This window comes from Leopardus geoffroyi, chromosome C2, assembly GCF_018350155.1.
Source record: "Leopardus geoffroyi isolate Oge1 chromosome C2, O.geoffroyi_Oge1_pat1.0, whole genome shotgun sequence".
Classification (NCBI taxonomy): Eukaryota; Metazoa; Chordata; class Mammalia; order Carnivora; family Felidae; genus Leopardus; species Leopardus geoffroyi.
The window spans coordinates 104,453,333-104,478,019 of NC_059333.1; the positions used below are offsets into that span (position 1 = coordinate 104,453,333).

At 40.3% G+C, this 24,687-nt stretch overlaps 1 protein-coding gene across 1 annotated transcript in view; it reads right to left on the bottom strand.

Annotated features, from left to right (window-relative positions):
• Positions 1-24,291, bottom strand: part of PPM1L (protein phosphatase, Mg2+/Mn2+ dependent 1L) — a 302,063-nt gene extending 277,772 nt beyond the window's left edge. The window contains exon 1 of the mRNA XM_045503076.1: positions 22,782-24,291. Coding sequence (XP_045359032.1) covers positions 22,782-23,180 — 399 coding nt within the window. The 5' untranslated portion in view covers positions 23,181-24,291. The remainder of the gene's footprint in view (positions 1-22,781) is intronic.
• Between the last annotated feature and the right edge of the window lie 396 nt (positions 24,292-24,687).

Below are 24,687 nucleotides of genomic sequence, written 5' to 3' on the forward strand. Positions count from 1 at the left end.
TTATGGGTTATGCACCAAAAAAGAGAAGAAAATATTTTTCATACCTTATTATCTTACCAGGCAGAGCCTTCACTGTGTTATTCAAGTGTTTTGGATGTGTTTGAGAGAATTTCCAGGCCCAAAGCCCTTAAAGTCCTCAAGATAGGTTTTCTGCAAAGTCTGTTTCCCCAGGATAGGGCATGGTTTCTCTGCCTTGGCACTATAGACATTTGGACTGGATAATTCTTTGCTGTATGGGGCTGTCCTGTGCATTGTAGGATGTTTAGCAGTAGCTTTGGTTTCTACACACTAGACACCAGTATTACAACTTCTCCCATGCCAGCTGCAGTTGTGACAATCAGTTTGTCTCCAAACATTACAAAAAGTCCTCTAGGAGAGAAAAATCATCCCATGTTGAGAAACATTGCGACAGGTCTCCAATTCTAATAACTCAAATTATTCTTACTTTTGGCCCCCTCTCACTTTTGTTCTTATTTGTATGATTCTCATCTGTACTGGTTGCTTTATAAACATCTTTATTTGTTTTACATATTCAAACAGGGACCATGTTTATACTTTTACATCTCCCACAGCTGCAAGTAATTCATTCTGTTTAGAGGGCTCAACAAAGTGTCAAGAAATCCAGGTGTTCCTGAAAAAAAAAACCACACAGTAACTCTGAACAAAGGGTATATGGGAGTTTCTCATACTAGGAGTTTCTCGTACTAGTTTTGCAACTTTTCTGTAAGTCTGAAATTATATCAATATAAAAAGTTACGAAAATATTTTTAGAAATGCAAGAAAATTATTTGCAAATCCTAACGTCTGATAAGGGGTTAATATCTAGAATATGAAGAACTGCCAAACCTCAAAAACAGCAACAAAAACAAATAACCTGGCTAAAAAAATGGGCAAAAGACTTGAATAGACATCTCCATGAAGATGATACACAAATGGCCAACAAGTACATGAAAATATACTCAACTTCCTTAATCATTACAGAAATTCAAATCAAAATCACAAGATGTCACTTCACACCGATTAGGATGGCTACTATTTAAAAAACAGAAAATAATAAGTTTTGGCAAGTATGTAGAGAAGAAGGAACCCTTATGCACTGTTGCTGAGTGTAAAATAGGACAACCACTAAGGAAAATAGCATGGTACTTCCTCAAAAAGTTAAAAATAGAACTATCATATGATCCAGCCATCACACTTCTAGGTATGTATCCCAAAGAACTGAAAGCAAGATCACAAAGAGGTCTTTACACACCTGTGTTCATAGCAGCAGTATTCATGATAGCCAAGAGATGGAAGCAACCCAAACATCCACTGACAGATAACTGGATAAACAAAATGTACATAACACACAACAGAATATTACTCAGCCTTAAAAGGGTAGGAAACCTGGGGCATCTGGGTGGCTCAGTCAGTTGGGCATCCAACTTCGGCCAACTTAGGTCATGATCTCACGGTCGGTGGGTTACAGACCTGCGTCAGGCTCTGTGCTGATGGCTCAGAGCCTGGAGCCTGTTTCGGATTCTGTGTCTCCCTCTCTCTCTGCCCCTCCCACGCTTGCACTCTTTCTCTCTCTCTCATAAATAAATAAACATTGGGGCGCCTGGGTGGCTCAGTCGGTTGAGTGTCTGACTTCAGCTCAGGCCATGATCTCGCGGTTCGTGAGTTCGAGCCCCACATCAGGCTCTGTGCTGACAGTATGGAGCCTGGAGCCTGCTTCGGATTCTGTGTCTCCCTCTCTCTCTGCCCTTACCCCCATTCATGGTCTGCCCCTCTCTCTCAAAAATAAACAAACATTTAAAAAATTTTTAATAAAAATAAAAAATTTTTTTTAAAAAGGGAAGGAAATCTTATTGCATTCTACAACATGGATGAATCTTGAGAACATTTTTCTAAGTGAAATAAGCTAGTCACAAAAGACAAATAAATACTCAATGATTAATTTAAGAAACATTTATGGGATACCCACTCTGGATAAAACACTGAGGTAATATAGTATATCTGAAAATAGGCATACAAGAACTAAAGAGTCAAGATAGGCATAATGCTAGCTTAAACATTCATAGCCATAACTTTTACCCAATTTCAAGAAAGTAAAAATGTTTTTCCACTCAGATTCAATACTGCCAATGGGGAATTTAATCTAATGCTTGAGGAAATATGTTTTCATCCTGAGACCTCAACTTTCTCTGAAATGATGATTAGTGATAACTGCATGAGTGGGGGGGGGGGGGAACCCACAAAGCAGCTTCTGTTTCCCAAGGTTGGAGGAGCTGAGCCAGAGGTAGCTAATGGTGTTCACTGTTAAGAACTGAGTTACTATGGCTTTCAATATGATCCATAAAGCTCCCCAAAGTAGAAAATGTCCATTTTGTACATGAGAACTCTATAAACTCCACATGTTGTATATTTTCTAAATATGCCATTTAACTCAATAATTAGTATAATAAAGGAAACAAATATATTTTGATGACATTACATAAAATAAAATAAGGCTGATGATTTCCTTTCGTTTCTAAAGTATTCACATACTATCAGTAAACTGTTTTCTGTTCATAAAATTTATTGATGCCGCTCTTCATTGAGTACAAACCAAGAATATTTGAGTTCTAAATCTTAAGTCTATGAATCAATGTTTCCACCCCAGGCAGCTGAAATTGTTCATTTATATCTCCCCACTCTTTGATACTCACTAAATACTATGTACAATATTATTCTGCATGATGCTTTTGGGAGGGAAGCTATAGATGGAACTTTTTTTCAAGTGAGCTCTAGGAAGTGTTCTTTGGTACTTGCATTTGAAAACTGAGGCATGACTAAAATCCTATAATCCATAACACCACTAACCAAATAAGTGAACTACCTTTTGAAGGTCACACTGAGTTAAATCTGAAAATGTTGCCTACTTTCCTTGAGAGCAGCCTACTTTCCCAAAATTCCTGCCTTACAATCAGAAATAGAGTTGCCTGTCAAACAGATGAAAACCACTTGCCTAGGCTATCCTGCAGAATTCTACATACTTAATTTGTGTTTCCCTTGGTCTTTATTCAAAGGGCTTCTGGACAGACTCTATACCTCATAAGCCATGAAAGTTGATAAAAGAAACAAAGAGAGTAAATGCAAGTGAGTGGTATAAATAAATTACTTTATCTCCTCAACTTGATTCCATTCCCATGTACTTGAAACATTTATTACAGATAATCTAAAGTGTTAGATACCTCAGAGATGACCCCCATAGGAATGCCTTGCCAAACCAGCCCCACAAAAGGCAGTGTGCTACAGAGAAGAAGAGGGCTTTGGAATCAGGCAGACATGGGAAATATTTTAATCCCAGCTCTGCCACTTAGCAGTTGTGTAACCCTGGGCACACAATAGTCTGAGCTTCAGTTTCCCCAACTGTAAAATGGGATGACAACTGCCTCAAAAAATCATGAGGATTCAGTGACAGAGAATCAATGAAAGCATCTGACATGTTGCATGCACTCAAAAGCCAGAATGAGCAGAGCCCTTTGGTTTCCAACACACATAAGAGATCAAAAATGCAATCATACAACTTGATGTTTTAGGCATCATTCTTCACAGAAATACTGATAGGCATTGTTATTATTAAGATGCAAGCATCTGGGACAGTTCAAGCACACCACAGGAACTCATCAGAGGTATGAAACTCAAGGAAGCTGAACTCTGGTTGGAGAGAAGTACCTTGAAAATGAACAATAACACAAAATGTTCAATTGCCTGTCACAGACGATAAGTTCAAAGGAAGGAATGATTACTTAAAGTTGACACGACCAAGCAAGAATTCATGGAAGAGCTGGAAATTGAGGGGAGCCTTGAAATTAGGACAAGACAACAGGTATGGAAAGAAGAATGAGAAATCTCTCCAAGAATGGAATAGAGTGGACAAAGTAGCAGCAGTGATTATATGTATCCATTGGGTATTCAGGGAATAATAGACCATTTTTGCTGTATCTCAGAGTTTTGTGTACAGGAACCACAGAAAATAAGGTTGAGTAAGATAAAGTAGTCAGGGATACCATTAGGGGAACCAAAACAACAAACAAATAAAGTTCAAAGAAATAAATCATGGTTGGTATAAATCACAGACTTTTTAATTTTTTTTTTTCAACGTTTATTTATTTTTGGGACAGAGAGAGACAGAGCATGAACGGGGGAGGGGCAGAGAGAGAGGGAGACACAGAATCGGAAACAGGCTCCAGGCTCTGAGATGGCTCAGAGCCAGACGCGGGGCTTGAACTCACGGACCGCGAGATCGTGACCTGTATGAAGTCGGATGCTTAACCGACTGCGCCACCCAGGCGCCCCTATCACAGACTTTTTAAAAAAGAAACAATGTACAACCCAGTGAGTTGAGAAGATTCATCTATCAGAGACATCAGTGAGTAGGGTGGACAGAAGAGGGACTAGAGACTAAGTGATCAGTTCAGAAGCCACCGTCACAATCCCAGCAGGAAGTGATGAAAGGATGAATTAGCATGGTGGCCGTAAGACTATGAAGATGGAAACAGGGATGACAGGTATTATATAAAGTCTCACAGACTTAATGAGGAGGGAAGAAGCAAAGATGATAAAGTAGTTTCAAGAGTGGGAGACTGGGAGAATGACAGCACCATGAGAGGAAGATACAAATCTGGGGAGGAAATTAATCTAAGGACACAAAAGGCAAATATGGTTTCAGACAGGTTATTTATTGAGGTAACATCCAGAAAGAAAATATTAAGTCAGCCTGGAAAGACATGATCTCAACATGGGAAGGAAAGCCCTATGCTCAGGTTGGATGGCTGACTTCATGGAAGCTGCTGGTGCAAACAAAAAAAACCAGCATGGAGCAAAAAAATGCAAGTGTTGTCACCAAGGTCAAGAAGATGAGTCTTGACCTGGGTGGCTCAGTCGGTTGAGCATCCAACTTCAGCTCAGGTCATGATCTCACAGTTCGTGAGTTGAGGCCCCACGTCAGGCTCTGTGCTGGCAGCTCAGAGCCTGGAGCCTGCTTCAGATTCTGTGTCCCCCTCTCTGTCTGCCCCTCCCCTGCTTGTGCTCTGTCTCTCTCTCTCTCTCTCTCAAAAATAAACATTAAAAAAATTTTTTTTCAACGTTTATTTATTTTTGGGACAGAGAGAGACAGAGCATGAACGGGGGAGGGGCAGAGAGAGGGGGAGACGCAGAATCGGAAACAGGCTCCAGGCTCCGAGCCATCAGCCCAGAGCCTGACGCGGGGCTCGAACTCACGGACCGCGAGATCGTGACCCGGCTGAAGTCGGACGCTCAACCGACTGCGCCACCCAGGCGCCCCAAAAAATTTTTTTTAATTAAAAAAAAAAAAAAAACATGAGTCTCAAGAAGACAGAGGTGAAGAAAGCAAGAACCTACAGAAAACTCTAAGGGCTGAAAACAGGTCATCATACATGGTTGTGAGATCCCTGCAGACCTTAAAAAATAAAAACAAAAACACATTCAAATCGGTGTCAGAAGTTAAAAGGAAATGAGTGAGTCAGAAGAAAGCAGAAGAAGGGTCTACAGTCCATGCTTTCAAATGCACTTTTCTTTTTTTTTTTTTTTTTAATTTTTTTTTTTTAACGTTTATTTATTTTTGAGACAGAGAGAGACAGAGCATGAACGGGGAGGGTCAGAGAGAGAGGGAGACACAGAATGTGAAACAGGCTCCAGGCTCTGAGCAGTCAGCACAGAGCCCGACGCGGGGCTCGAACTCACAGACCGTGAGATCGTGACCTGAGCCGAAGTCGGACGCTTAACCGACTGAGCCACCCAGGCGCCCCTCAAATGCACTTTTCTAAGAGAAGTCTCATTTAGATTTTTTTATCTGGAATACAAGAAAATTAAAGACTCTGATAATACAAACTGTCTTCAGTGGTGACAGGCCCTAACCCTTCTCTTCTGCTCTCCTTGTTTCACTTGATTTATTGGTTACTTTGTGCAACCTCTCAATACCTCTCATTTCTAGGCTGTACTTATGAGCCTCTCTCCTTTCAGTAAGAAAGTATCTCATCACTCCTATACCTCTTGCCTCTCTTTTTCGTTCGCTTACATCATACAGGGAAAGACAAAACTCAGATTTTACTGGAAAACCAAGATTTGACAGCCATTCTTCTTCAATATTTTTAAAAGAAGGCCGTCTTCCAAAAAGTACATAAAAAAGATATTCAGCGTCATTAGTCATTAGTAAAATGCAAACTAAAACCACAGTAAGAAACCACTTCACATCTACTAGAATGATTAAAATTAAAAAGACTGGCAAGGATATGGAGCAACTAGAACTCTCATACATCACTGATGGAAATGTAAAATAATACAACCACTTTGGAAAGTGGTTTAGCAGTTTTGGGTGTGGTTTGTTTTTGTTTTTGTTTTTTTTAAGTTAACACACACCTACCATATTATCCAGCAATTCTACTCCTAGGTTATTTACCCAAGAGACATGAAAGCATATGTCCATACAAAGACTTGTACATGAATGTTCACAGTCAAAAACTGAAAGCAACTCAAATGTCCAACAATAAGTGAACAGATAAACAAGCTTTGGTATATACATACAATACAATATCAAGTGATAAAAATGAATGAACCATTGATAGATGCAACAACATAGATGGATTTCAAAATGATTATGCTGAGTGGGGAAAAAAGCCAGAAAACAAAAAAGGAGTACATGCTCTACATTTCCATTTATGTAAAATTTTACAAAATGCAAACTAAGTCTATAGTGACGGAAAGCAGATTAATGGTTGCCTAGGGATGGAGGGAGGGACTAGAGAAAGACAGAAGGAAGGTATTACCAAAGGGCATAAAGAAACCTTGGACAGTGTTGGCTGTGTTCATTATCTTGATAGTGGTGATAGTTTCACAAATATATACAGAACTGATCAAATTATATGTATATTAAATATATGTAGCTTATTTTATGCCAATCATACCTCAGTTATTTTTAAAAACAGTTGAAACATCTGGCAAAATCTGAATATGGACTGTGTATCAGATAATAATATTGTAACAATGATCAATTTTTAACACTGAAGAAAGTGGATGTCCTAATCCCCATAACATAAAGTCACCATGAAGGCTGGGGATGAGGGCTTCTCTCTGGTAAAGTGGGTATATCATCTGGGAACATCTACTGTTATCCTATTTTTTACTAGATGTTCTCTTCATCACAGAATTCCCTCTTAAGCAATATTTCCAAAGTACATGCCTGTCTGTACTCTTTCACGTCTAAAACTGTTTGCATTACATAATCCTTTGGGGATAAACAACTTCCATCTGTATGTGGCTCTAATAGGAAGGTACAGAGAACTTCTCTGGCCACCGTCAGCTTCTCAGTTCTCTACCCATGTAATTTCTTCAGCAACAGCCACTTGGATCTCATAGATAGTATTAAAAATACAAGCTTCCTTTCCAAGAATTCTTTGCTGCTCAAAGACTCTCACTCTTAGACAAACCTATGACCAGACATTTATCAAAAACAGTTTAGACCTACAGGCACCTTATCAGGTACACAGGAGGGATGCCAGGAAAATAGGAAAGGTCAGAATCCCTGATTGGTCTCTCTTCTGAAATCACTGGAATATAAAATCCCCCAGGGTCTCAAGCCACAGGCAAGAAAGAAACAGCAAGTGTAAACTTTTTGTATGTATTTATGAGCATAAATTACCGGGCTGAGTGCCCATCTCCATATTCCCATCTGGTGTCAAAGATATGGCTGGCACTTAGATTAAAAATAATGCTCTCAATATGGCATTATAATTATCTTTCTAAAATTGACTTTAAAAATAATCACGATAAATTAATCTTACTCCTAACTCCAAAAGCCATGTTTATTCTGTTTTGTAGCTTTAAAACTTTAACAAACTAAATTTTTCAAAGTGATCACATACAGAAATATACAAAATGCTCTTTAAAAGAAATAAAAAGTTCCTGTCATCAGCTGAAAATGTCAAAATATTCTTCAATTTCTTATTCTATTATCTTTCAGAAGGTACAGTGAAACAGCACCATTCACAAATTTATACAAACCCAAGAAACTCTTTTCTTTCTTTTAATGTTTATTTTTTTTGACATTTTTAATTTAAATTTTTTTTTTAATTTACATCCAAATTAGTTAGCATACAGTGCAACAATGATTTCAGGAGGAGATTCCTTAATGCCCCTTACCCATTTGGCCCATCCTCCCTCCCACAACCCCTCCAGTAACACTCTGTTTGTTCTCCATATTCATGAGTCTCTTATGCTTTGTCCCCCTCCTTGTTTTTATACTATTTTTGTTTCCCTTCCCTTATGTTCATCTGTTTTGTCTCTTAAAGTCCTCATATGTGAAGTCATATGGTATTTATCTTTCTCTGACTAATTTCACTTAGCATAACACCCTCTAGTTCCATCCACGTAGTTGCAAATGACAAGATTTCATTCTTTTTGATTGCCGAGTAATACTCCATTGTATATATACCCCACACCTTCTTTACCCATTCACCCATCGATGAACATTTGGGCTCTTTCCATACTTTGGCTATTGTTGATAGTGCTGCTATAAACACTGGGGTGCATGTGTCCCTTTGAAACAGCACACCTGTATCCCTTGGATAAATACCTGGTAGTGCAATTGCTGGGTCATAGGGTAGTTGTATTTTTAGTTTTTTGAGGAACCTCCATACTGTTTTCCAGAGTGGCTGCACCAGCTGACATTCCCAGAAACTCTTTTCTTATTTAAAACACTATAAGGGTGGCTGGGTGGCTCAGCTGGTTAAGCATCCAACTCCTGATTTTGTGTCAGGTCATGATCTCAAGGTTTGTGAGATCAAGCCCCATGTCAGGCTCTGCACTGACAGCATGGAGCCTGCTTAGGACTCTCTCTCTCTCCCTATCTCTCTGCCCCTCTCCCACTCATGCTCACTCTCTCTCTCTCAAAATAAATAAATAAATTTTTATAAATAAATAAATAAATAAATAAATAAAAATAAAACACTATAAAACTATATTTCATATGCACACACTTTATTCTGTACTATACATTATTTGCGATATGTGGTTACATATTTATAACTATACATTCCTATATTTTACATGCACACACTTTTTCTGTACTATTAATTACTTTGGATATATAGTTATACATTTATAATTACATATATCTCTACAGAATAAGAGGTGAAAATCACAAACACTCTTCTTTATGGGCAATTTGAGGGATCTTACATTAAGATTTTGTCTCTGTACACTAATACAACCTAACCCCACTCAGTATGAAAATCTGTAAGCAGCTGCAGTTTCCTTACAAGACAGATAATAGAAACAGGGCAAGGATTTTCTGCACAGGAAATCCCAGATAAAATAAGGACAACCTTCACCAAAACCAGCAGAATTGCAAGGGCAAGATGGCTCCAGACTTCCCACTACTCTAGAACCAGGGGAAGAGATTCCTGTGTGTATCTTGCTAGGTCTTCACAACCTGCACAATCAGTATCTTGTACAACAGATATTGTGCTTATCCTTCAGACTAATGCTGATCTAGTGATGATAATTTTTACCCAAAGAAGAAAAGACAGGGCTCTCCCCTGCATGTACTCAATGCACGTTAGTTTTCAGCAACACATCTATACCAAGTTCTAGTCCATCCTCGTGATCATGAATTCTCTTGATTCCCATACCTTGAATATCCTTTCTTCTTTGGCTCTTACTTTACCTTTGGATTTCATCTTTCAGTAAAGAAACTTTAGCCCTATTATCCATAAACTGAAGCCATTTCACATTTCCCTGATCTCAAACTTTTTAAATAATCTCAAATATAGGAACATAAGAACACTCACTATCATGAGTATTACAGAACATTGTTCTGTTCTAGTTAATGCAATGAGGCAGGAAACAAACAAACAAAAAAAAAGTATAACAATTTAGGAAGCAGGAGACAAAATTATATTATTTGTAGACAATATGATTGCATATCTTTTAAAATAAAAAAACAAAGTAGAGAGAATGAATCACCAGAAAAGCTACTAAAACTAAATAGGAAGTTTAGTCAGTCAGCATTTCTATAGACTAGTAATAAACAGTCAGGAAGACATAATGAAAAGATGGCCTCATCGTAATCAATTTATAGCAGCAGCAGCAGGATGAGCACTTCATCCTCACACACAGAATTTACTCCAAATGCATTCATTTTGGCCTCCAGAAACATCAGAAGACTTTAACACCCTCCCCTCTCACTGGAGACCAGACGACTGCCAGGCTGTTCCCCTGCAAAATGTGTACACAAATTCTGGCCCTCCCAGGAATCTCTTCTCTCTGGCCTGGAGTAGATCAGAATATTTTTAAACATAATCACAAAACTTGTGATTCCTAATAATTAAGAGACAAAAATCCTACTGCATTTGAAGAAATTCTTTGTCTAAAACAGGAAGATAGTAAAAGAGAAATGGGTAGCCAACAAAAGAACTGCTGTGATATTTCCACACTCATCAGTAGCCTTACCTGTACTGAACACACAGTCATGTATCACAGCAAAAAGCACCTTGTTCTTCCCCAAACACTCAAGCCCCTCTTTGTTGCCAGTATATACAGAACAGACAGAAAATGTGAATTAAAAAAAACTACCTACTAATAGTTTCTTAAAACTTGTTGGGGCCCTAAAATACCAAATTTACACCTCAGCTCCCAGGTAAAGTCACCTCTAAGCCAATCCAAAAATAAGATGGCTTACCCTTTTATAGTCTTCTAAAGCTTTCTTTTTTCCCTCTTGTCAATGTTATATACTTTACAGCAACATTTTCCAATGAGTTTGCTAATGTGCAGACAAGAAATGTTCCAGGCCATGTTCTCTGAACCTCCTCCCCAAGGCTACCCAACAACGATTCCCATTCCCCTTCTTCCTAGCTAACAAAATTTACTCCACCTATAGCCTAAGCCTCTGACAATGGACATAATAAGACAAAACTAACCAATCTGTAAAAATAAAGGGAAAGGACATTTCCTTTATTGCCAAAACAGCTCCTTACAAAGAGGAGATATTATTGATCATTTGGAAACTATTCTGTCTTTGGTAGAAATTACCTTATGTCTCCTTTCTTTGAGATGAGTGTTTCTCCTATAATTTGATGTACTTATTTAACATGAGGGGAAGAAGATTTTTGATTCCCATAATCTTATTGACTTACAAATGGCAACAACTGAATTCTACTATATCTCTGTTAAGGGCAGACTAAGAAATAAGTTTAAACCAAAGGGAATTAGTTCATATATAACGAATTTCCTGAGAGATAGGACTATAGAAAAAAAAAAAAAAATTCTCCAGGGACAGTATGGAATCTCCTTGATGAAAGTGTTTAAAAATAGATTATTCATGTAGCTGTGAAGCCTTAGGCACTATATTTGGATTATATGACAATTCAAGATCCCTGCCAGGCCTATCTAAAGAGAAAATGTATCTTCTTTCTAAACAGAAATGTAGGAAACCTCTAAGTTTAAATAAAAGGGAAGTTGAAACTTCTTAATCCCAAATTCTGGGTCAGTCATATTTATCATATACCTATGCAAACCTGTTGTTACAGCAAATTCACCTTATTATTCTAGGCAGCAAAAAGGTAAATAGTATGACCAAAAATCCTACTATGTCTCAATTTCTAGAAAATACAAGGGTCAGGAAGAGACTTATTTGGCCAGAAAATGTCCAGTGACTAATTAAACTGAAAGTTAAGTTATTTAATTAAAAAGAAATTTGAAAGCTCTTACTAGGTTAGAAAGAAATGGTATATACTTATCAGACTAAAACAGTTTTTGCCATATGGCAATTCTATAACTAAAAGAATAATTTTTTAAATGTTTTTAGATGAAAAACCTTATTGTCCAAGAGCAGTGCTGAATATAGACTGTTCTATTAAAAATACAATTTGAAATATTTAAGATGTATTGCTACAGGCCATTAAATCCCCACTCACATTTACAATGACTAAAGCCTGGAATATTCATCTTGAAAAGCAAATGCAAATAAGTGTGCACTTCTCCAGGGAAGTCATAAGGTTTGATGACATGATGTGAAATGGATAACTGGTCTTTGGTTTAGCAACTAAGACCAATAGATTATCTGTCAGCTGCTCAATACTGGAGCAGAACAAGGAGTGCAATAATGATGGATGGTATGGTAAAGAATGTGAGTCTCAGAAATACAGACTATTGCTATGGTGCCTTTCACTTCTGTACAAATTAGAAAAAGGCACCCTTACCAAGTGATTGTGCCTAGCTTGGGAGCAGACAGTTCTTTTCTACATTAGAAATAGTGTGTCTCTATCTGGTATCATTGTACAATGAACATTTTATGTAATTATTTGCAGTAGCCCAGACTTACCTTCAGGGGCTCTGTGCCCAGTAGCAGACAAGAACTCCCTTGTCTTCTAGGAATGGAGGAAAGTAAGTAAGTCTCATTTTTAACAGACTCAACTACCAGAACCTTCCCTCATTCTAGACAAGCTGGAGGCAGCTAAGGTTCCATTAAATCGGGTCCTATTCTCATTAAACAGAGAAAGGGAAAAAAATATTCTCCAGAAAGACCAAGTGATCAAAATTTTCAGATTTGCTTCTCAGATGTAAATTATTATACCTTCACTTTTTAAGCACAGCTTTTCCTAGCACAGATTTCAAGTTTACTGAAAGTATATCAATTTATCAATATGCACAATTTTCTCTACACAAATATTTACTTAAAGTGCTTTGTAGAGAGGCCTATAATTATAAAAGAAAGCTACAAATGGTACTATAATGCCACCAACTATTTTTTTAAATGATGGCTTCCTTTGTTTTAAACTTTACCTTTGAAGATTCTTATTAAAAACAGATTATAACTAGCCATCACCAAAGCTTGGGCTTACCTTAACGTTGGCTAAAAGTTAACGTTGGCTAATGTATTAGGTAGCCTTCTAGAATGGAAACACATGACTATCATCTATTCAAACTAAACATACCAACACAATATTGTAAACAAATGAAAAAATAATATTTTGCTATTTAAAATTAAATAACTGTTAATTTAGCAGTTATCAAATCTGGCTGGCTCAGTCGGTAAAGCATACAACTCTTGATCTCAGGGTTATGAGTTCAAGCCCCATGTCAGATGCAGAGATTACTTAAAAAATAAAATCCTGGGGCGCCTGAGTGGCTCAGTCGGTTAAGCGTCCGACTTCAGCTCAGGTCATGATCTCGCAGTCTGTGAGTTCGAGCCCTGCGTCGGGCTCTGGGCTGATGGCTCAGAGCCTGGAGCCTGCTTCCGAATCTGTATCTCCCTCTCTCTCTGTCCCTCCCCCGTTCATGCTCTGTCTCTCTCTCTGTCTCAAAAATAAATAAACGTTAAAAAAAAAATTTTTTTTTAATAAAATCTTAACAAGAATTAAATTGGGGCACCTAGTGGCTCAGTTGGTTAAGCACCCAACTTCAGCTCAGGTCATGATTTCACTGTTCCTGAGTTCACACCCTTTATCAGGCTCTCTGCTGTCAGTGCAGAGACCGCTTCAGATCTTCTGTCCCCCTCTCTCTCTGCCCCTCTCCATTCCTGCTTTTTTTTTTCCCTCTCTCTCTCAAAAATAAATTTTAAAAACTTTTTAATTAAATTAACAATTGTTTACAGATTAGGAAATTATTTTAGTTATAAAAAAAAAAACACCGCTTCAGTATAAAAAGAAATAATGTTAACACATACACACCACATTTATTCTAAAGTCAAGTCTTTAGTACTTTAAAGTAAAATAAAACCTAAATAATTTTTGCACATGGCTATGTTGATGCCACCATAACTTCTATGCAAGCCTTTCATGAGCTAACAGGCAGAAGTGTTAAGAGATTCTCTGCAGTGGGACAGAGATTCTGCCAGCAAAGAAGGGGAGTGGATGAGAATGGCTGCTTGTGAGTCAGCATCTGCTCTAACTTCTAAGCCCAATTTTTTTTTAACTGCAGGACTTCCTTAGGTAAATAGATCTACCTACTGAGATTTCCAGCATAGAGTTTCCAAGAACAATACCACATGTCACAGGGACACAACTGTCAGAATCAAATGAGAAACTCCAAGTCCTACTGAGCGACCTGAGAAGACCAGGCAATGTCCATCTAACAATGCTATCCACACTTCACTGTCGAAATTATGAGATTCGTGGAATTTAAACCAGAAGCTGAAAGCATAGGGTTTGGAGACAGCTCCAAATCTGAATCCCACTTTCAAATTCTAGTTTCGCCACCCATGAGCTACAAGAGACTGTGGGTAAATTACTTAACTTCTCAGTACCTTAATTTCTACATATATAAATGGAGATATATAGTACCTATCTCAAACACTGTTATGATAATTAAAATCAGATAATATATATAAAGTACCTTAAACACTGCCTGGCATATTAAACATATTCAATAAATGTCAGCCATTATTATTATTATTATTATTATTATTACCAATAACGGTGGTTTCTTTATTTCTCCTCTGATCCAGAAACTCTACTTCTGGAAATCCACCTACAGTAGATTTCTACAGTAGAAACACCTGCACAAACTACAGTAGAAGCACAGAATTATTATAATTATAAAAATATACGAAAATTATTATTATTATTATTATTATTATTATTATTACAATGTTATTTACAAAGGTGAAAAGTTAGAGGAACCTAAATGTATACCAGGAAGAAAGCTATTGAGTGATTTATCAAACAGCCAGCCATTCAGTATAATATTAATCTATTGCTAAGAAACACATTAGGAATATAATAAAGAATTATGGAGGGGTGCCTGGGTGGCTCAGTTGGTTAAGCATCCGACTTCAGCTCAGGTCATGATCTCATGGGTCATGAGTCTGAGCTTGCATCAGGTTCTGTGCTGACAGCTCAGAGCCTGGAGCCTGCTTGGGATTTTGTATCTCCCTCTCTCTCTGTCCCTTTCCCACTCACACTCTGTCTCTGTCTCTCTCAAAAATAAATAAACATTAAAAAAATAAAAAAAATAAAAAATAAAAAGAAAGAAATAGGGGCACCTGGGTGGCTCAGTCGGTTAAACGTCCGACTTCAGCTCAGGTCATGATCTCACAGTCTGTGGGTTCGGGCCCCGCGTCAGGCTCTGTGCTGACAGCTCAGAGCCTGGAGCCTGCTTCGGATTCTGTGTCTCACTCTCTCTCTGCCCCTCCCCTGCTCATGCTCTGTCTCTCTCTGTCTCAAAAATAAATAAAAACATTTAAAAAAATTTTTTTTTTAAATTTAAAAAAAAAATATGGAGGAAAATGACTTTGTGTTTATAGGCTTATAAAAAGTGGGAAAAAAGCCAAGATTTTAAAACCAAATGTACATCATTATAACAATGTAAAATTATATTTAAAATGCATATAAAAAAAGATAAGCAAGTAATACACCAAAATCCTAATAGTGGATGTGAAAAGAGAATGGGGTTTTGAGTGACTTTTTTTCTTTTCCATACTATCTATCACGTAGTCACATTACTTTTATAATTTTAAAGTTAATTTATTTTTAAATATGTTTAACTTGCTAAGACGTATCTACTAAATAGGATTATTCAAATGATAATAAAAGTTAAACCACAAAAATTCATTACTGAAGTGGTTAAAGTTCAAAACAGAAATTATGAACAATCAAATACTAGGGGCACCTGGGTGGCTCAGTTGGTTGAGTGTCCAACCTTTGATTTTGGCTCAGTTCATGGTCCCAGGGTTGTGGGATGCATCCCTATGTCAGGCTCCATGCTGGGCACTGGCATGGAGGCTACTTGAGATTCTCTTTCCTTCTCCCTCTACCCCTCCCCTGTGCATGCTCGCTCTCTCTCTCTCTCTCTCTCTCTCTCAAATAAAAGTTTTTAAAAATGTTGTTTTAATTTCAAATATTAGCACTCAAAATGAAAATATTACTTTTTTTAGTTTTTGCAAGTATTTTTGTAACTGAGATACAGTTGACATACAACATTATGTTAGTTTCAGGCATCCAACATAAGGACTCAAAATTTGTCTGTATTGAGAAATGATCACCACAATAAGCCTAGTTAACATCCATTACCACACAGGGTTAAAGAATTTTTTTTCTTGTGATGAAAACTTTTAAGGCTTACCCTGTAAGCAACTTTCAAATATGCAACACAATAGCATTAACTCTAGTCACCATGCTGTACATTACATCGCCATCACTTATTTTTATTTTACAACTAGAATTTTATACCTTTTGACTCTTTTCATCCATTTTGCCCATGCCTCACTCCTGCTTCTGGCAATCACCAATCTGTTCTCTGTGTCTTTGAGCTTGCTTTTGTGACCAATAATGACTCAAGTATCAAAACTTGTGAATTATTTACTTTTTAAACTAAGCTAGAAAGGATTCAAATTTATTACTCTAATGTCTTCTCATTTACCTGCATCAGAAAGCGGGGTGGGATTTCTGCTACACCACTGGGAACTGACCATAAGTCTGGGTTCCCCATGAATGTATGTTACACATGAAATCTTATCTGTCACATAAGTCACAGTGGAAAGCAGTTCCAAACCAGAATTCTTTGAGGAGTGGCATCACTAGAGATACCTTCCACCTGGGAAGGGAGTAAGCAGCCTGCCTTTCTTCTTCCTATGGCCAACAATTAAATTTTAAAAGCCACTTTTCTGCTTATAAAAAGCAAGGAGAGGGGGATAGAGGGAATCTAGAGGCAACCAGAGACTAGGAGAAGAACCATCTAAAAATCATTCCACTTCACAATGGAGACAGCTTCTTAGCAGATTGGAGGCTAAGAACTTCATTTAATGATTTTCTACTCAACAGTGCTAATAGGAAGTTTATTTTTTAAATAAATTTACTTGACTAAAAAAAAGTCAATCTAAAAAATAATATTGACTATATCAAAACACAGAAAGTACTCAAAAATGAAAAAAATAATGAATAGGCTTATAGAATGATAGCAGTTGGGGAAATCCTGCTCTAAACACATGGGCTACCTGCCTTTTTTCCAACTGTGCCTGCTTTTTACTTCCTCTGTGTCATTTTATTTTTTCTTCAACCTGTACAGTCATCTTCTCATCCTCCCTCCTAATCCCTGTCTAATGAAATGCTAGGATATAATCAAATGTCAACTTCTCTTCAAAATTACCCAAGACTCCTCACACTCCCTTAGTCAGGCCATCACCTCTTATAGGTAGCCCAACTGTACCTTGTAGCTCTGCTATAAAGAAGCTCATCTCTCCAAGTAGATGGAATGTTCCCTGAGGGCAGAGAATGCACTGATTCATCTTTAGGCAACACAGAGAACATAACATTGTTTTCCACATATGTCAGACTATATAGAAAATGTCGGTTTAATTGAACTGAATTTCTAAACAATCTGTTCAGAAGATGCACCAAGGTCAGCAGTCATGATCTTGCATGCACCTACACAGAGGCCCCCAGGCACAAGAGAGAGGCTGACTAAGAAGGAAACTACCCCTCCTTTTTTGGCAGAAATGGCAATGTGTCATTTTAAACCAAAGTAATCTGAATTTTCTCTTAAATCATAAGGCATTTGTCCACACTAAATCCACAGGCCTCCTGTACCTCACTAATGTGGGAACTCAACATTTACTAAGAGCAGTTATAGTGTCTGAAAAGCAGATCATTCATCGTGCCACTCCTAATTTAATAATTCAGAGCTATATCTTATTTCAGAAAGGATCCAATGAAACTTACATAAATATATATACCACAACAAGATAAAATGACATATCTGAGAGGAGAAAGAAAAAAATAAAACAAAGGAAAACTGAATGTAGGAAAGATAAGCTGTCCTGGGAGTGAGGTTCATATGCCAAATTAATGTCTTCTATAAAATTCTGTATATTTGTTAGAGGCAGGTCAAAGGTTCATATCTAACATTTCTAGTAGCCAACAAACACAGGGAGAGCCAGTCACATGACTCAATACCCTTAAGATAAAAACAAAAAGCTGTCAGAGAACTGTCTTTCCCTTGGTCCTCATAATGTACAAACAAAGTCCTCAAGGACATATTTGCAGTTGATTTGTTGGAGAACTTTGGACAACCATTCCTCAAAACAACCCTCACAGGCAAACGACAGCACACAAGTCAATAAATGCAAATAATGGAAAAAACAACAATCAGGCCAAGGAAGGGGTCCAGGTATACAGCTCCCTGCAGGTCTAGATTTATTAGAAATAGATTTTATTCTATCTAGACTAACCTAAAATCCAGAGGCTTCATGCATTCGCTTATCTTTAAAATTATAAACAAAACCTGATGCACGTGTCCATTCTTCTTGGGGATATGTCTGTAGTTTTACAACATCCACAAAGCATAACTCAAGAAAAGTTAAGAACCATTGGTCTAAAGAACTAGACTATATATATATCCTGCAGGCAACCTTCTATAAGCAGTTTCTCCTCCTCACTTCTGAGAAGTGAGGAGCCTGAAGACTACCGCCCCAGAAAAGCATCTCAAGTACAGCTTCTCTGATGTGAAGTGTGGTGCTCTAAGCTTAACCACTGGCCAAGCTGTGTGTCAACTGTATGATACAATGATATATGACCTTTAATACAGTAATGATGGAACACATAACAATCTGTTTTTCCAGAGAGGTTTCAGCCATGAACAGCTGCCTCAAAGGATTGGTGCTATTTCTTCTGCATAATGTAAAAAGTAAAACGAGTCAACAAAAAAAAACAAAAACAAAAACACAAACAAAAACACCTTTTGCCTATAGATAAAAAATACAGATAAGCACACACATACACACACACACCAAAAAAAAACATTTTTTTCTTGATAAACATTATTTTTTTAATTTTAAAAATAACCTTTCCATATCAGGGCACCTGGGTGGTTCAGTCAGTTAAGTGTCCAACTCTTGGTTTTGGGTCAGGTCATGATCTCACAGTTCATGAGATCAAGCCCCGCATCTGGCTCTGAGCTGACAGCATGATGGAGCCTGCTTGGAATTCTCTCTCTCCTCTCTTTGCCCCTCCCCCCTTGTGCTCCCCCCAACCCTTAAAATAAACGAGCTTTAAAAAAATCTATAAAAATAACCTTTCCACATCAGTTGGTATAAGTTGAGCTATTTTTTTTACCTTTTCAATGTTTTAATCTTTGTAAATATTTTGTTATACAGAAAAACAATCACTGCCATAGCTTTAGACACACACACACACACACACACACACACACACACACACACTCAGAACCAACCATCCACCCACAGTATCATGGTTAGAATGTTTCAAGGGCACAATGGCATCAAGTGAGGAAGCTGGCCTGTATGACCACTGAGACAGGCTCTCTAAGATGTCATCCATGTAGAAGTCATAGCTCTCCAGAGTCTGGTCCTCAGCATAAGTCCAGAGATATATCTTTGTCAAAAATACACAATTGAGTAGACTCCAGAGAACCCACGCATGCTAAGAGGTTGAAGTGTAAATCAGAATACCAACTTACTAATTAATCACAGGGAATATTCCTTTTGACTAATCAGAAAATTTGCCCTGGAAACCTGGATGCTGCTTTCCCAATGCTAAGATACCTGAAATCCTGAATTAATAACCAGTTTACCACAAGTTAGAACAAAGAGAGAGTTTGGGGGATACCTAATAAATTATCCATATCTAACATATGCCTTTCTAGTGATCAAAATTGTGGCTTTCATAGGAAGACTCTCTCTTCCTAAGATATTGTTGCCCTAACAATGCAGACTTCTTGGTCTCTAAGCTTTCTTTTTCCACATCATTTTCTCCATTCAGTATTTCTCTAGACAGTGTATAATACAATTGATGGAGTTGTACCTTACATGTATTATTATCCCTATTTTTCAGATTAAAAACTCCCAGATAAAGTTGACTAAGCAACTTGTCCATGATCACAGCCAGTATAAGGCAGAGCAGAGATTCAAAGCAAGATCTCAAACCAAAGCCTGTGCTTTTAACTTACAGTAAATAATGCCTTCAAAGTGTCTTTCCCTGGGCCTCCCACCTCCCAGTCTGATTTAAATGCTTTTCCTCAGTGTTCCCATAATACCCTAAGCATGCTCCAGCTGTAATTTTTGGTTACAGATCTATCTCTCTACACTGAAACTTTGTGAGGATAGGAATCATGTCTCATTCACCTTTGTATCCCTAGTGTGCTATCTATCTAGGCAAATATGCAAACTAATTTGTCCAGCAGTTTAATATAAAAATCACCAAAATGAAGGCCTTGAACTTGCCTTACAAAGGTCACATCTTAAGCCCATCAACAAACATCTCATCTAAAAAATGGGATGAAATGTACATATACAAGGTGACTTAGGTCTTTTCTATGAAATTTAAAAAGCAGTATCATTACAGATGGGCCCTCATTTTTTATAGCCCATCTTATTAGTTTGAATTATTAGAAATAAAATTAAAGTCCTCATTTATCTTCTCACACAACATATATAAATAATAGGGAGTTCAGAAAAATCTTCCTCTTTTCTGAAAGGAGACAACTATCATCTATACCAAAATCAAACAGTGGCACCCTCCTCTGGTGAATGTTAAAGGAGCTAAACAACACAAAAGATGACAATTAGATGGGACTTTCCTTGAATGAAAAAAAAGCAAGAGAGAAATCACCTAATATTATTTGTTATTATCACATTCCAACAACTAAATAACTACCTTTTATATCACTTTTCTTATTTTGCCCTAAAAAGAAGTCAAAATGAATGAACTGGCTACATACTATAAGAGGTTATAGATAGAATGATTACCCTATTTTTAAGGAGAGTACCTATACATGTAAAATGCTTCTATTTAAATAAAAACATTTATCATGTCCCTTTTCTGGATGATACGTTTACCGAAAGATAGTACTGGAAATTTTTCAACCTGAAATCTGTTTAGGTCTGCGATTTTCAGATTTTAAAATATCAACTTAACAGAAAATTTTAAATACTCATTCACTTGCACGTGCAGGATCAAAACATGCCAATACAGCACACTCAGGCAAGCACAACCCAAAGTTTCACAACACTAATATTACATCCAGAACTTTAAATTAAAAATAAAACTGTGCTTTCTAAGACCAGAAGCAGATTATCAGCTGCCAATTTTAATTTAAAAATATATAATAAATATAAGCTTTATTAAATGATTTATAATGGTCTAGGCATATACAATAAAAACATAGGCATTCTGATCAAACCAAGAAAACAATTCAGTCATTATATTGGCAACATTATCATTCAGGTATGTGTCTTTCCAGGCACACAGCACCTGTTCCCTCAATTAATTTCATATTTTTCACCTATTATGTGACCAAGGGGAAAAGAACCCCACACTACACGAGAAGCTACAAAATTACAACCAGTAAGAATCCTTCATTTTGAAAGACAGAACATAGGGCTAGGGTGGATGGAAAATAGCAAAATCTGATCTCAGTTCTACCAAAGAAATTTTCCCACTAAGTTTGTCTTTCCTGGCAAAGTTGGTTTAAGGTAGATGGGTACACTATCTCGGAAAGATTAACAGAGTGTGGTGGGTGAAATGACTTTGTATCAAAGACAGAATGCAAATTAGATAACCAATTGAGCAAAACAAAGGCCAAAACACAAGCAATTCGTGAAACAGAATGACATCCAGACTTCCCCTACAGCTCACCAGAGACCAGAAGGACCAAGAAGAGAGTTGGAGGGAAAGTTGGATGCCAGCACAGAGCACGGGAGGTGGGGTGGGGTGTTAATGAAATAAGGGTGGCGATGGGGACTGGGGGAATATGAGTAAGAAAGTATGCTGCAAAAAAATTAAAAACTACAGCATTGAAACTCTTACAAACTGCCAATTGAGAGAGATGGTGTGGCTGGCCTGGTGCGCTTGAGAGAACGGCGCTAAAGCCACATTTGCCACTCACTTCCCCTGAGCAGATGCCCGAGGACCAGAGCCAACCCTCGCCCGACCGACCTCCAGGAAATATGAGCCCCGGCGCGCAATCAAGGTGCCGCAGAAATGCGGCAGAGGGACCTGAACCGGCCTCCAACATCATCTCTTGCTCCTAGATGAACACCAAATAAAGGAGTTTAGAAGGAGGGAGATGTCTGCGCGCCCACGCTGACCAGGACTCAGGGGCGAGATCTGGGCACCCGCCGCCTCTGCAGGCATTGCCACCTCTGCAAAGGCCAGAGGCATCTCGGTCCCGCGCCACAATCCAGCTAAAAGCAGACGACCAGCGAGGCGCTGCTGTCAACTGGCCCGATTGCACTTGCAAAGTTAATGGAGTTGGGAAGAAGCGCAGAGGTGCCCCTCGGGTTCCTCCTCTAGGAGATTGCAATGGGAAGGAGTCAAGGCTTCCTTCATCTTCACTGAGCCCTCACTGACTCGGCTCTGCAGATTTGGTCTCTTTTCCCTAAGAGAATCAAAGATATTTTCTTCCTTCTTTATGCCTAAGCTTGGCCTCAAACCCTAGAACAGGGGCGCTGAGGCCCTGGGCCAAAGTTCCCTGTAGAAACCATAAACTCCCCCCCCCCCAAAACTAGCACAGTCATTTGCTGGGTTCTGATCCTGGGAAACCTCATAAATTATGAGGCACAAAATAGGTTATGGGTGACCCTCCGTCCCCCAAATTGGCCACTGAATCCCAAGAGGTCTGGAGCCAGCACTATTTTTTAGCAACTTGAGCCACATTTGGATCTAATGTCTTTGTCCAGCCCGGCACCAGGTCATCACCACGCCCCTCGCACCCAGTTCTTACCCTGCTACGCACACATCCTGTTTACACACACCCACTCAAACAAAACCCCAGAGAACTCCTACCTCGCCCCCATGTCCGTCAAAGATCCCGAAGATGGACGGGTGCGTCTTGTTGGCTAGGTCCGTAAGAACTTCGAATCGGTCCTCCATGTGGTCTCTCCGGCCCTGGATGGAATACACGGCCACGTTGTGGCTCTTAAACTCCCAGGTCTTGGAAAACTCGGCCTCCAGCACGTCGAGCCCCCCGAGCCGATCATTCTGCATGATCTCCGCCACCTTGCCCTTCACCATCTTCACCGCGTCCCGGCTGGACTTGACGATGGTCTTCACCTCGTCCGTGTGGAAGAAGTAACTCCACAGTGCCAAGCTGATGCACAGCAGGAAGAGCGTCTCGGGTCTCAGCAAGAAGTAGCGCATGATGCGACCCAGCAGAGACAGCAAAGTCATTGTATCCTCTATCATTTATTATCGCTACAGCCCCAACCACCAGCAGCGACGCGCGCCCCGAAGGCTCGCCGGGTCCCGGAGCACTGCGGGGACAGCCCGCGGGGAGGGAGGCGGAGCAGCAGCCGGGGGTGGGGGGAGGAGGCTCGCGGAGCCGGGCAGGAGGCGGACGAGCTGGCTGCTCCCAGCCCGCACGGCGAACAGAGGCAGTTTCCCTTTTGTCTCCCGGCCTCGGCGGCACGGAGGCCCGCGCCTTGCGCACCGGCGCCTGTGCCCGCGGACCGCGCCGCCTCCCTTCCCGCGCCCCTTTGTGAGGCGGCGGCCGAGACGGCAGCGGCGGCAGCAAAGCAACAGCAGCGGGTGCCCGGGCTGGGCTAGAGGAATCAAGTTAAAGTTGCGCCGGGCGAGTCCACCGCGGTGGGCGGGAGAATTCGGGGGCGCTGGCGCCCGCGCGGCCTCTCCGCGGGTGCCCCCTCGCCGCTCTGAGGAGCGGATCAGCAGCAGGTGAGGCGCGGGGCACGAGAGCCCAGCGGGCAAGGGATGCACGTCCCCTCAGTCGCCGCGACAGGGGAGCGTAGAGCCGGCCGAGCGCTCCGATTCCTTCAGACACCCCGGGGAGCCCCAGAGAATAAAAGTTTTGCGGAAGCCTGGGCAGAGGCGGGGGTACGCTGAGCCGGGCGACGCAGCACAATCAGCGCTGAGCCGCAGGCGGCCGGCGGGCTCTGCCTGCCTCTCCCCAGAACCTCCCTTCTCCGCTCGGCACCACTCGGCTCCGCTCGCGCGCTCCCTCCTCTGGCCCCGACTCGCGCTCGCCCCGCCCCTCGCGCTCTCGCCCCGCCCCGTCCCGCCCCTGGAGCTGGGACTCCAGGCCCGTGGTGCTCGCGCGGAGCTGTCAAAGGCTGAGGAAGCTCCGCCGCGACTGGCGCGCTTGCAGCTCCAGGCGGTTCAGGCGAACCGCGGGGGAGAAGAGGGGCGCGTCCACTGCCCAACTCGAGTAGCTGTTCTTTCCGCCCTCCTGTGCGGGCTCCCAGGACAAAATAATACTGATTCGGGTAGTCTGAACGTTGGTTTTCTCGGGAGCTACTGTCACCGGCTGGAAAGCAGAGTGCCGCACGTGAGCGTTCCCCCCTCCGGCAAGCAGCACGGTAGTGTGGTCCCCGCCTCGCCAGGCATAAGGCAAGCGAGAAGGGACGCACTTCTCCACGCTCGCAAAGCGGGGAGGAGAGGATCCGACCATTGGGTTCTGTGACAGAGGCCTGCCCGGATCTCACGGCAGGCAGAGAGCGAGCCTGAGGCCTACAAGCCTCCTCAAGATGGGAAAAGACCCTCCCGAGAACAGCGGGATGTGAGGACTCGGAGACACATGGAAGTGCGCTCTGAGAGTAACCTCGGGAGGGGCGAGGATGGGCTGGCGTCCCTGAGGACTGCGGCCGCCCCTGGAGCAGAGGACGTAACCGCGAAGGCCTTCCGTGGTCGCAACCCTTCCACTGAGAGACACGAAGCCTACTAGTGGAGCCCCGGGGCG